Below are 12,452 nucleotides of genomic sequence, written 5' to 3'. Positions count from 1 at the left end.
TTCTACCTTTGGAATGTGAGAATAAATACTGGGCTAAAATTGATGTCATCTGCCATATCCTATAGAAATCCTGATGTCAACAGTATAACCTCCTCTAGCTGGTAGGAGGTAGGTTAGGTATTTCAGTGTGGCATCCTGTAGTCAGGGGTTTGGCATCTGTCCCATAGCAATAGAAAACACACTGAAGCCACATGATCCAGGCCTGCTATAGCCAACCTTGTTGCTTTTGAAGTTTTGGGCAGAAGTTGGGAACTGCCGTGGTGGGTGTTTCTTCTGAGGACAGCAGAGGGGAGAAATACCACCCAACTTCATACAGAGGCTGGGTTGCTTTGTTCCGTGCTCAGTGAAGAGAGGGCCCCTGTCAAGGGAAGGTACCTCTCTTTGGCATGATAGGTATTATATGCAGACATCCACCCTCTCACTGTGTGCAGCTGTGGGCAAAGGTGACAGTGTTGTTAGCCTGTGCAGTGAACAACTCTGCATAGGCTCTTGATGAACATCCCTGTAAGCTAGGGCTGCCTTAGTCCTTGCCCTGTGCCCTACATAAGAGTGTTACCTGTATCTGACAAATTGGGATGACAGACACCTCTTGTGCTATCGCAGGGGTAAGTGCTGTCACCTGACCACATCATTCTCCCCCAGTCTTCCCTGGGTTACAGAGTGATGTTAGAGTGGACATGTGTCATTTCAGGGCTGGAGCCAAAGGCCCCACTAAAGACTCAGGAGAAAGGCACAGCTGTATGTAGCTTACAGGAGAGGACCAGGATGAGAAGGGAAGAAGAGGCCTCAGACCCTACCTCTGCAGCTGCCCAGATGTTGAGGCTCCAGGACTGCTTGTCATCTTCCTCACCCTCCTCTACCAGGTGATTCTAAATGCCCCATTTTACTAGGCCCACAGCCTAGTACTGCCACCACCTGTCAGAAGCACTGGCTGGCCTGAACAGGTTGCCCAAGAACCCTCCTTTGAGAGGTATCCTGGAATGTGGGTAGCCCTAGCCAAGTAGCACCTGCTAATGTGGGGCATGGTGCTCAGCTGGGCCTGTAGCAGCCCTGTGGAGACCCTGTAGCCAAGACATATTCTTGAAGGAAATGGCAGGTAACTTCCAAACAGGCTCACATCACAGATCAAAGCCAGCACTCAGCAGGGCCTGGTTGTTTGCTGGACATCAGCAGCCAACCTGATAACTCAGGCCCAACATAGTATGCTGGTCCAGGCTTCTGGATTGTATTGAGATGTGGAAGGGAAAGGCAAGTAGCCACACAAGGGATGGATAACCCACATGTGCTGATCTGTTTTCAGGGTACTTCTGGGGCCAGAGGAAGCCAGGAAGCAAGCAGAGCGAGCCCAAGCACCCATTGTACCCTTCGGAGTGGACCTGTGTTACTGGGGCCAGGAGCAGCTAACAACTGGAAAGATTCTTAAGTAAGTCTAAGGGATCTGGTTCCTAGGACTTAGAGTACAACCTGGCCTTAAATATCTATTCTCTGGCCTGTAGGATGCTGGGACTTGAGCCTTACTATTGCTTCTTCAGGAGGTACCCATGACGGTTATCTATTACTCCGTGAGAAGGAATAGCTAAAGGAGCAAGCTCAGTTCTGAGATCATCCTGACAAGTGTGGCTACTCAAGATGCTAGAGGCAGATGGGCCCAGTGTTAACTGGGTCAGAAGCTGCATTCTTGTTCCCCAAGAGCCTTCTGAGTGGACTACCTCAGCACAAACCAGGCTGCAGATAGCTAGTGGAAGGTAGAGAAGGACAGACACATCTAGAAGTACAGGTGAAAACTTAACCTACAAGGAGGAGGGAGTTGGGTGAGCCCAGGCTGCATTTGCTGGCACTGTACTTAAGAGCTAGCACTGGGAATCCAAGACCAGTAAAGTTAATGATGTGTGAACCTCAGGCTAAGCTGCCTGGATGCTAAGCTTACATGGCAGGAATTAGGATCTCTAGAAGCCCAAGGAAGGGAGCCAGGTCTCTACATGAGAGTTCCAGTTCAGGGCTTTGCCTTGGGGCTCCACGAAGTTAAATATTGGTACAGCTAGGCTGGTTGTGAGGAACTTCCCCAAGTTCAAGTCATAGCCAGCCTGTGCTGCTGCCATTTTAATTCCCTGGTCAATGCTGTTTCACCCAACTGTAGCCAAGGCTAGTCAGGATCCTAGCAATCCACAGAGGTGCCAGGTCTTGAGGCAGCTGGCATCCATGTGCAGAGCCCAAAGAACCTATGTGTTGTTGGATGAGAAGTTTGAGTCTTTGCCACAAAGTGGCAAAGCCTGCCCCACTCTCTGGCATAGAAAGAAAAGTGGCCTTTGTAAGGTTTGGTGATAGGCTGTAGCTCACTGGTATATTGCTTAACACACATGAAGTCCTGAGTTCTATCCCTAGCACTGTCAGGAAAAACAAAAACAAAACAAAACAAAAAAGAAAGAACAAGGTTTGGTGACCACAGGCAGAACTCCATCTTTTGGGGCTGAACGCTGAGTGAAGCTGGGTATGAACTGATACATGCTTCCTCTGCTGCACTGGTCCATGTCCATGTCAGAGCCTGAATTCACCCACTCAGTGGCAAAGAGACCCCTAACATGGATTCACACTACCTCAGAGCCATGGCCCTGAGGCCGTGGAGCTGCTGCCTGCTTTGCAAGTGGAGTCTAGCCTTAGGTTAGTAGTTATATCACCGTCTTTGGCTGGTTCGTGAACGTCGGGGTTTGAACCAGTTATAGTGATCATGTTCTCTAGTCTAGGAAGGCCTCAAGGCCAACAGGGCCAACTGCTCTCCCTAAGATTGAGGGGTAATCGGAGTGCATTAGGATTGGGCAAGCTCCCTTCTTCTGGTCCAGAGTAGCTACTCTGAGAGTTTCTGGTGCACCTTGCAGATCCGACTCTCAACACCGTTTCTGGAAACCCAGCGAGGTAGAGGAAGAGGTGGACAGCGCCCACGTTTCTGAGATTCTCCATAGCAGACACATTACCTTTTCCGGGAAGTTTGAGCCTGTGAAGCACACGTGCCGGGCCCTGAAGCCTAATGGCAGGCTCTGTGAGCGCCAGGATCGGCTGAAGGTAAGGCCAGTAGATCAGGACATGGACATGAAGCCGTGCCTACTCAGGGAGAGGCTGGGCCACAACTATTGACCTGGGAAGTGTTGGCCCTCTGTGCCCCCATGCTGGACCAGGGATATTTGTGAGCCCCGAAGAGCCCTGTAGAGGAAGCTTTATAAGCAGTGTCATAAGTGCTTGCCCACTGGCCATCAGAGAATCACGTATGGGGTTCTTTGTCCTGGGCCCTGACATTAACTTTTGAGAGACCATCTATAATAGACAGACCACTGTTCTGCAGCTAGAGCCATATGTAGGCTGATGTGGGGCTGGAGAAGCACATTGCATGCATGCAGAAGGTAGCAGAACAGAGAGAAATTGCTTTGGATAAATAGATGGGTTCTTAGACTGCTGATGCTGTCTCTTCCCAGATCTCTCCCTCTCTGTGGGGAAGGGCATATGATTAGAGGGCTTGACTGTACCACCCTCCCCTAGAGGTACTGTGCGATCTCCTGGCCATCAGCTTCTCTGTGCTTATATTGTATAGTGCCCCTTCCATGGGAAGATCATCCCCAGAGATGACAAGGGGCAGCCTCTCAACCCAGAAGACAGAGCCCGTGAACAACGGCAGCAACTTCAGCAGCAACAGGCACATCCAGGTAGGTCTGTGGGAGCAGGTGAGAGGCTGCAGGCATAGCCCTGGAACCTGTGGTCACCAAGTTGCACATTTTGTTTGTAACTAAGAAGCAGGTTGGGTACACACGGCTAGTGAGGTGTTTATCTTCAAGGCTCATGGCAGGAATGTGGATACTCCTGACTCCATACAATACATGTGCACAAAGGGACTGAACCCAGAGCCTTTCATACGGTAGATAAGCACTGGACCACTGAGCTGCAGGCTCCGGTTCTTATTCCTGCTTCCTGGGCAGATGGTGGAATTGCAGCAGGCTGTCTCTCCTGATACAGTCACCCACTCTAGCTCTGAGCCTAGAGTCTAGGTGGTCTCCTCTGTGACTCCGACTCATCCAGCCCCAGCTCACCTCACTACCTTCATGGGTGGTTAAACTCAGTCCAGTGTTTAAACCTATTTGGGGGCTGTAGTCAGCCCATGGAGGGCCCTTTTGTGAAGGGGACATGTCTGCAGGTCCCTTCATAGCTTCTTGCCCTGTGGTTATACGACACAAATACCTGTTTCATCTTGTGCCCAGAGACATGTCTGGGTCATACAGCAGTGGGGAGGGCCTGACCTGTTCATCTGTGGGAGACACCTTCCCTGGTGGCTCACACTCAGGAGCAAATTAAGTGCCTATTTTTGTGTCAACCCTGAAGAGTATCTAGTTTTCCAGCCCTCGGTGGCTTGTTAACAAACAGGTATCAGGCCACGGGCCAAGCCCGGTGCTGGCCAGTCAGATGTGAAATAGCATCTCTTTACTAACTGCAGTATTGATCCCGCCTCCCTCGCGCACGGGGCAATTTTCTTTTCCCTGGTGCTAACCTCAGTGACAATGCACACGGTGCTCCAGGGCCCTTCAGCGCCCAGGAAGGCCGCACAGCCCCAGCATCTATTGATTTTCTTCAAAGGCTTTTAAATTGCTCCTTCATTTTCCTGAGGTGCTCATTCCATCTCCACTGGATGCCAGCATTTTTTCGTTGTGTTTAAACAATTGCTCCATTCACCAGGTTCCTAAACTGTGACGCCTTCTTATTACTGGGAGATAAACTGTTTAGACAGTTTTCCTTAATCTTGGATTAATCGTCCCTGTATCTGAATCGTGCAGTCCTGAGTTCCTTCACTTCAAAAAAATCAGCTCGGAGAGGCCATGCCATCTGTCTGTCTGGGGTGCTTGCTTCTCCCTCAGTGGACGTGCCCCTCTCACAGTCTGGCTTTGAGGCCACCCTATTTCCAGGCACTGTTCCCTGTCCACTCTGCCCCAGCACATGGGACCTCTTTGTCATTTGGATGCCCTTGTAGTTAGGAATGTCAGGCCCTTCTGCCTGCTAGGCTCACCCATAGGCCTGAAGTGTTAGGTTGACTTTGCTTTTATCTGATTCACTATACTGACTTTCCCAAGCCAGGCTGGACCGGTGTCATGCCTAATGGAGCTTAGGGAGCCTGTGGAGGTGAGCCAGCAGAGACTGAGGAAGGAACTCAGGAGTCCTGGGCTCCGACTCCCAGAAGGGCCTGGTGTTTATTTACATGGCTAACAATCTCAGCAGCCCTACACATGAGCAGTGATCATGCCGTGGATCCGATGAAGCTGCTCAGTGGACTGGGTGCTGTTTGGTCCCCCTCACTGTCCATAGACCCCTGTGGCTACAGCAGGCAGTGGAGGCCAGTGTACAGGTGGGGCAACTCTGCTCTGCACTCAGAGGCCCACAGTCACATTTCCTGTGAACCAGAGAACCCATCCGTAGCCTGCCATGTAGCCTGCCATGCACCTCGCCTCTGGATACCGTGGCTTCACATGCCAGTTAGCTACTAGAGATGTCTGAAAGCACTGCAGTTGCCTGACTGTCACTCTGACTCCATGGCCAAAGGCCTTGAGTACCGTCCTACCTGAATGATCAGAATGCTAGGAGTGGTGTCTGTTGGGGGCAGGCCTGCCCAGATCCTTCCAGCCTGTTCAATTTGAGGGGACCCTTGGGATGCTAGGGGACTAATGACAGGAGGAGGGTGAATTTCATCCCAAGATGGTCATATCACTCAGCACTGACCCTCTCAGACTGGTCCCAGAGCATGCGGCAGGCAGGTTCCAGCCCTACATCCAGAAGAAACCCACAAGGGTCACCCCTGGCTGATGCCAGACATATTTTGAAATCCTCAAGCTGTGCTCAGATTGGCAGGACCCAGAGTTTATGAAGGACGTGGAGGCAGCCACAGGGGTGGACCTTGGTTCATCCAAGTACAGCAAGAAGGGCAAAGGGAAAAAGAAGAAGCACCCCAATCTCACCGACCTGCGAGAACGTGCCAATACTGCCCGGGCCCGCCTTGAGAAGAAGGTCTTTGCCAAGTAAGAGCTATTCACTGGCCCAAGGCCTCAGGCTTTGGTCTAGGATGTGTTGGGGGAGAGCCATCAAGTTGCTAGGAGCTTCTGGTGACTGTATTAATCAAGGTGATAATCAAGGTCAGCTGTCACAAGTGACCTCCAGCCCTGAGCAGTGACATAGCTGCAGCTGTGTGCCCTGAGCACTCTTAGGAGCCCACAGCCACCTCTTTGTAAGTAGAGCTGGTTTCAGTAAAATGGCCCTAAGAGGCCAAGTGCTGGCTTTGCTGCGCCATGCTGTCTATAGGAGTGACCTCAGAGAAGATGGTGTCAGGCATGCCTGGGACCAGATACTTTACCATAGTACTGGTCAGTGAGCTCCTTGGTCAGCCTTGGGGTGGGGTTCAGGCTGGTCCACATAGGCCTCCTGTTTTTTCCTAGTCCTTACCTCTGGACCTGCAACTCATGTTCAATTGTGCCTTCTCCCTAGAGTGCAACCTGCGATTAGCAGGCCTGGGTTCTTGGAGCTGCCTTCAGTTGCAAGGAGATACAGCCAAGACCTGTGGCGGGTAACAGATTGGTGACCCATGCTCTGTCTAGGCAGTGCCGTACAGAAGTCCCACTGGAAGCCTTTATGAGGTCCAGAGGCAGCAAGCCAACCTAGGACCCCAGAGCCCTGTCAGGTCTCCTTAGTCACGTCTCACTGTGCTCTCTCCATAGGGCAGCCGTGCAGAGAGTAGTTGCTGCCATGAACCAGATGGACCAGAAGAAACACGAGAAGTTTGCAAACCAATTTAATTATGCACTGAAGTAAATGGTGTGGAAGTGCTGATATCCTGTGGTCCCCTTTGGCCATCAGCTCCTTCCTTTCATAGCTTACTAGGATAGGATAGTAAGTAAACTCACTAGGATAGAATAGACTCAAGTTCGAGTATAATCAGAGCTTGCTTTTTATTATATGTAAAAATGGAGTGATGCATTAAAATAATCTCCAGGAGGTCAGGCACTATGGCTTAGTGGTGAGGTCAGGGTTTGACTCCCAACTATTTTAACCACACATGTGGTACTACACCTATAATTCCAGCATTTGGAAGACAAACAGGACCGAGCCCTAGGCCAGTATGGGTTACAGAGCAGGACTGCTTGAAAAACAGGAACAGAAAGCCAGATGAGGTGGTGCGCACCTATAATCCTAACTCTCACGGGGCAGTGCAGGAAAATCAACACAAGCTAAAAGCTAACCTAGTTGCCAGGCATGGTGGTGCACATCTCTAACCTCAGCACTCAGAGGGCAAGGCAGGCGGATCTCTGAGTTTGAGGCCAGCCTGGTCTACAGAGTGAGTTCCAGGACAGGCAGCACGACATAGAGAAACCCTGTCTTGAAAGCAAACAAACAAATAGCTAACCTAGCATAGGTTAAATACGCTAAATAGCATATTTAATAGCATAGGGGCAGGCTCTGCATCTGGTTGCAGGTCAGATCATAGGCAGTGAGTGTGTCTATGGTGGTGCTGTGTACTTTATAATGCCTTCAGACATCCACTCTTTCATGCATTTGCTGTTTAGTACACGTGTCCAACTCCGGCTTAAAGCCCCGTGAGCTGCCTCTGTTGAGCCTTAGCTCACATATCATGTGTCCACCTACCTCATGCATAGAGTGTAGCTAGTGACACCATCTGCTTCCAGAACTTTCTTATCCTCAAACTGCCTGGCTTCTTAAAGCCAGCTTTCTATGCCCATGTTTGTATTTTTAGTGTGGTAGTCCACACCTTTAATCCCAGCTCTCAGGAGACAGAGGCAAGCAAATCTTGAGTTTGAGGCCAACTTGGTCTACAGAATGAGTTTCAAGATAGCCAGGGATACCCAGAGAAACCATTTCTCAAAAATAAAAAAAATAAAAATAACAAAATAGATCATATAATTTGACACAAAACATATTAACAAGTTCAGAAAAATTGAAAAAAATTAATATGATCTAACCACAATGCAGTAAAGCTTCAAATCAATCCAAACAAATCCCTCATAATTACACAAATTCATGAAGATTAAACAACACATTACTAAATAATAAATGGGTCAAAAAGAATCAAGGAAAAAATGTTTTAATCCTGAAGTTAAATAAAACTGAAAACACAACAAAACCTCTGAATACACTGAATGGAGTCCTATGAGGGACTAACTCTACCTATTAAAAACCAGAAAAAAAAACCCCACAAATGACCTAATGATGTAATTCAGTGATTTGTAAAAACAAGAACAAGCCCAAATTGAATAGAGAGGAATACATAGTAAGAACAACATAAATTAATGAAATTGAAAGAAAAAACATCAGTGAATCTAAGAGCTGCTTCTTTGACAAGCCATTGGCAGATTCTAGCTAACCAATTAACCAAAACCAAACAAAAATAAAGACATGATTCAAATTAACAGAATTAGAGTTGAATAGGGAACCATCATGGCCCCAATGAAATTCAGAGTACTGCAAAGGAATACTTTAAAATCTGTTCTTCATTAAGTAAGAAAGCCTAAAGGAAGTGCACAAGGCGTAAATGTGGCGCACATACATGCAAGCAAAACATATGAATAATTTTTAATGTAAAAAAGGAATGAATGAATTTCTAGATTAGTCCAAGCTACCAAAATTAAACTAGAAGAGAATGACAAACAGACCTGTACACTATAAGGAGATTGGAAGAGTAATAAAAAAATCTTCTGATTAAAAAAAAAAGCCCAGGCCCGGATGGATTCACAGGAAAATTCCACTAGACTTTCACAGACCTTCAGCCAATACTTAAATTTAAAAAACTAAAGAAAAACAGAAGGAACGTTTCCAAATTCTTCCTATGGATCCAGCATTACTTTAATACCAAAAACCACGTAGGCAACAATATCTCTGATATAGGCAAATATCTTTGATGGAGAGAGATGCAAAAAATATTCAATAACATACTACAAACTGAATGCACACATATATCAGTTCACTCAAGAAAGGACTAAAGGTCGGTAATGAACGCTTGAGTCATTAAAGAAGACAAAGTTAATTCTTTTTCTGGTTTTGCCTCTTTTTTTTGTATAGTATCCTTTACTATGTAATAAGACAAACACAAGAATCATTTAAGCCTCGTTTTCATAAACTAATTAGCAAAATAACTTTATTGGATATTCTCTGTATTTATATTTTAGGTGTTATCCCCCCTCCCCCAATCACATCTACCCCCCCCCCCATTGCCTCCGTGAAGGTGCTACCTTTTTTTTTTTTTTTGGTAGTTAAGTGCATAAAGATATGCTTGATAGTGAGAGTGTGAAACCCAACATGAAGCTCCACAGCTGTTCATTGAGATGAATAAACTTTGGGTCTGGTTAATTTCACTGTGTGATTTTCTAAATAAGTTTTTTGTAATAAATTTTTTCCTTTTGTTGTTGTTGTTTTGGATTTTGAGACAGGATTCTCTGTGTAGCCCTGGCTGTCCTGGAATTCACAGTGTAGACGAGGCTGATCTTAAACTCATAGAGATCTGCTTTCCTGTCTCCCAAGTGCTCAGATTAAAGGCACGCACCACCACCCACCTGCTTTGTAATGAATCTTAATAATAATAAAAAGATCTATTGTGATCATAATAAAAGCTATATATGATAAGCCCACAGCTAACTTCCTAGATGAAAAGTATGAAGAAATCCCACATTTGAAGCTATCTTACAGTGATATAGCAATGAAAATAGTCTTGTATGTGCACAAAAGCAGATGCGCATCCATGGAACAAAACAGACTCAAACACGAGTGCACGTAACTATAGCCAGCTAATATCTGACGAAGATCCCAAAGGCTGAAACCCTGAGACTGCTAGAAGAAAACATAGGCCATGTCCTACAGGCTAGAGGAGTCTGGGTAGGGCTCCATTTGCTCAGGAATTAAGACCCACAATTTATGAACAGGACCTTATAAAACTATAAAGCTTCTGTATGGCAAAAGAAAAAAAATCAGCTCACAGGCTGAGACAAGACCTTTGCCAGCTGCACCTCTGGTAGATGGTCAATACCCAGGATATACAGATAAACCAAAATAACCTATTTTAAAGGGATATGTAGAGCTAGACTTTATCTTTAAAAAATGGTTTTAAAATGGCTTTTTAAAAAAAGTATTCCATATCTTTAGCATGAAGGAAATGCACATTCTGAGCACTAAGAGCTCATCTACCAAGTCTAAAGGCTAGAATCATCATTTTCATCCTTTTCCCTGTTTTTGTTTGTTTTTTGAGACATCCTTTTCCCTGTCCCCCCCCCCCCCTTGGTTTTTGAGACAAGGTCTCACTGTGCAGCTGTAGTTCTGACTGTAGTCTAGGATAGCCTTGACCCAACATAGACCCACCTGCTTCTGCCTCTGCCTGTGGTTGCTGGTATTGAACGTGTGCATCACTGTCCTTGGCTTTTTAAGAAAAAGCATGTATGGATGTAGGTTTTTTTTTTTTTTTTTTTTTTTTTGAAGAATTTCAAATAATTTTGTACATGTATGGGTGTTTTGCCTGCACACATGTATGTGAACCATGTTTATTCTGGTACCTACAGGACTTCCTGGCCAGAAGAAGGGGGTCAAATAGCCTGGAACTGGAGTTACAGTTGGTAGCTGCTTTATATGTTCTGGAAATTGACCCCGAGGCCTCTGGAAGAGCAGCCAGAGCTGCCGAACCATCTTTCTAGACTCTCATCTTCTTTATTTTTTCTTTCTTTTTTAGTATTAGCAATCTTAATGAAAAGTATTACTTTGTGGTTTTGATTTTCATTTTTCTAATGACTAATGGGAGTGTTTGTGTTGATTGGCCACTTGTATGTGTTCAAATAACTTCTCATTTTCAATTAGGTTGTCTTGTAAGAGTTTTTATAGATATTCTAAATATTGCATCCTTAAATGGTTTGGAGATATTTTCCCCTTGTAATTTCACCTTGATTAAGTTGTTAATTTTTTAAAATGGCTATGTGTGTATATGGGTGTGTGTGTGAGTGAGTGTGTGTGTGTGTGTATGTACTTGTGTAAGGAAGTCAGAAGATGAGCCTTCAAGAACCCATTCGCTCCTTCCACTGTACAGGTCCTGGGATTGAACTCGGATGGGAAGGCTTAACAGCAAGTGCCTTTGCCCACTGAACCATCTCGCCAGTCCCAGAGTTTTTCATTTTAATAAAGTTTATTTATATGTTTGTTTTGTTTCATGTGCTGTTGGTATCATTTCTAATATATATACCAATTATATATATATACATGTATATATACACGCAGATTGCTTAATTTCAAGGCACAGAGATTCACTCATAGGTTTTCTGAGAATTTTGTTTTGATTTTATTTTTTTGAAACAGAGTCTCTATGTAGTCCCGACTGCCTTGGAACTTACTATGTAGACCAGGCTAGCCTCCAACGAACTGCCTCTGCTTTCCAAGTGTTGTGGTTAAAGGCTTGTGTCACTACACTCAGCTCTCTTCTGAGAACTGTATAATTTTTAGCTCTTCCGTGTAAAGCTTTGATTCATTTTGAATCAAGTGTGTGTGTGTGTGTTTGTGTGTGTGTGTGTTTGTGTGTGTGTGTGTGTGTGTGTGCTGTGATGTAGAGCCAGTACATTGTTTGCATTTGGGACTTTTCGCTGTCCCTGCATTTTTTTATTGTTAGCCATTGAGATCCTTGGCCACTGTCATAGTAGGGTTTACCATAACTGTGTTAAAACACCATGACCAAAGCACTTGGGGAGGAAAAGGCTCATTTGGCTGACACTTCCATATCTCTGTGCATCATTGGAGGAAGTCGGGACAGGAACTCAAGCCAAGCAGGGCAGGAGGAACCTGAAGGCAAGTTAGGGTTCAGGTACTTCTGATAGCGTTCTGTTTAACTGAGCTGTCATTTACTTTTGGTGTTTTACAATTTTTTATAGGTCACATCTTAAAAAATATATCTCTGCGTGATTTAATGCTTTTGTAAATGTGACTGTTCTCAGAGTTCTGTATTTAGATTATTTATTGCTAACTTAAGTACAATTAATTTTCATTTTGATCTTGTATTCTGCAGCTCTGCCTGTGAAACTTGTGTTAATAGCTTATGTGTTTGTTTATGCTAGAATTTTTTTTGTGCACAATACTGGTATTCTTACATGCACAATACATATTTCCTTTCTCCTTTCCAGATACAGAGTTGGTTTGTTTCTCTATACCCATGACACACACACACCTGACTGCCATGGTTAGCATCTCCAGTCCAGTTGAATCTCCCCACACAGACACAGTGTGATACCAACTGTGGATTTTTTTTTTTTAAGATGGCCTTTATCATGTTTCTTTTTCCTTTTAATGAATCTTTTTGTTTTTTCTTTTGTTGCTTGTAATTTTAGTGTCATTTCAAATAAATCATTGCCTAATTTCAAGCCACAAAGATTTGCTTTGGTTTTTGTTGTTGTTGT

The 12,452-nt window shown here is 45.2% G+C and overlaps 1 protein-coding gene across 3 annotated transcripts in view; it reads left to right on the top strand.

Moving 5' to 3' along the window:
* UVSSA (UV stimulated scaffold protein A) overlaps positions 1-12,082 on the top strand; it is a 40,309-nt gene extending 28,227 nt beyond the window's left edge. For all 3 annotated transcript variants that reach the window (XM_080916497.1, XM_080916495.1, XM_080916496.1), the window contains exons 9-14: positions 692-863; positions 1,301-1,423; positions 2,874-3,057; positions 3,581-3,692; positions 5,870-6,044; positions 6,738-12,082. In XM_080916497.1, the coding sequence (XP_080772623.1) occupies positions 692-863; positions 1,301-1,423; positions 2,874-3,057; positions 3,581-3,692; positions 5,870-6,044; positions 6,738-6,831 (860 nt within the window). In that variant the 3' untranslated portion in view covers positions 6,832-12,082. The remainder of the gene's footprint in view (positions 1-691; positions 864-1,300; positions 1,424-2,873; positions 3,058-3,580; positions 3,693-5,869; positions 6,045-6,737) is intronic.
* The last annotated feature ends 370 nt before the right edge of the window (positions 12,083-12,452 follow it).

The sequence above is a fragment of the Micromys minutus genome (assembly GCF_963924665.1).
Source record: "Micromys minutus genome assembly, chromosome: 1".
Taxonomy (NCBI): Eukaryota; Metazoa; Chordata; class Mammalia; order Rodentia; family Muridae; genus Micromys; species Micromys minutus.
This window is presented reverse-complemented; position numbering and strand designations above follow the sequence as displayed.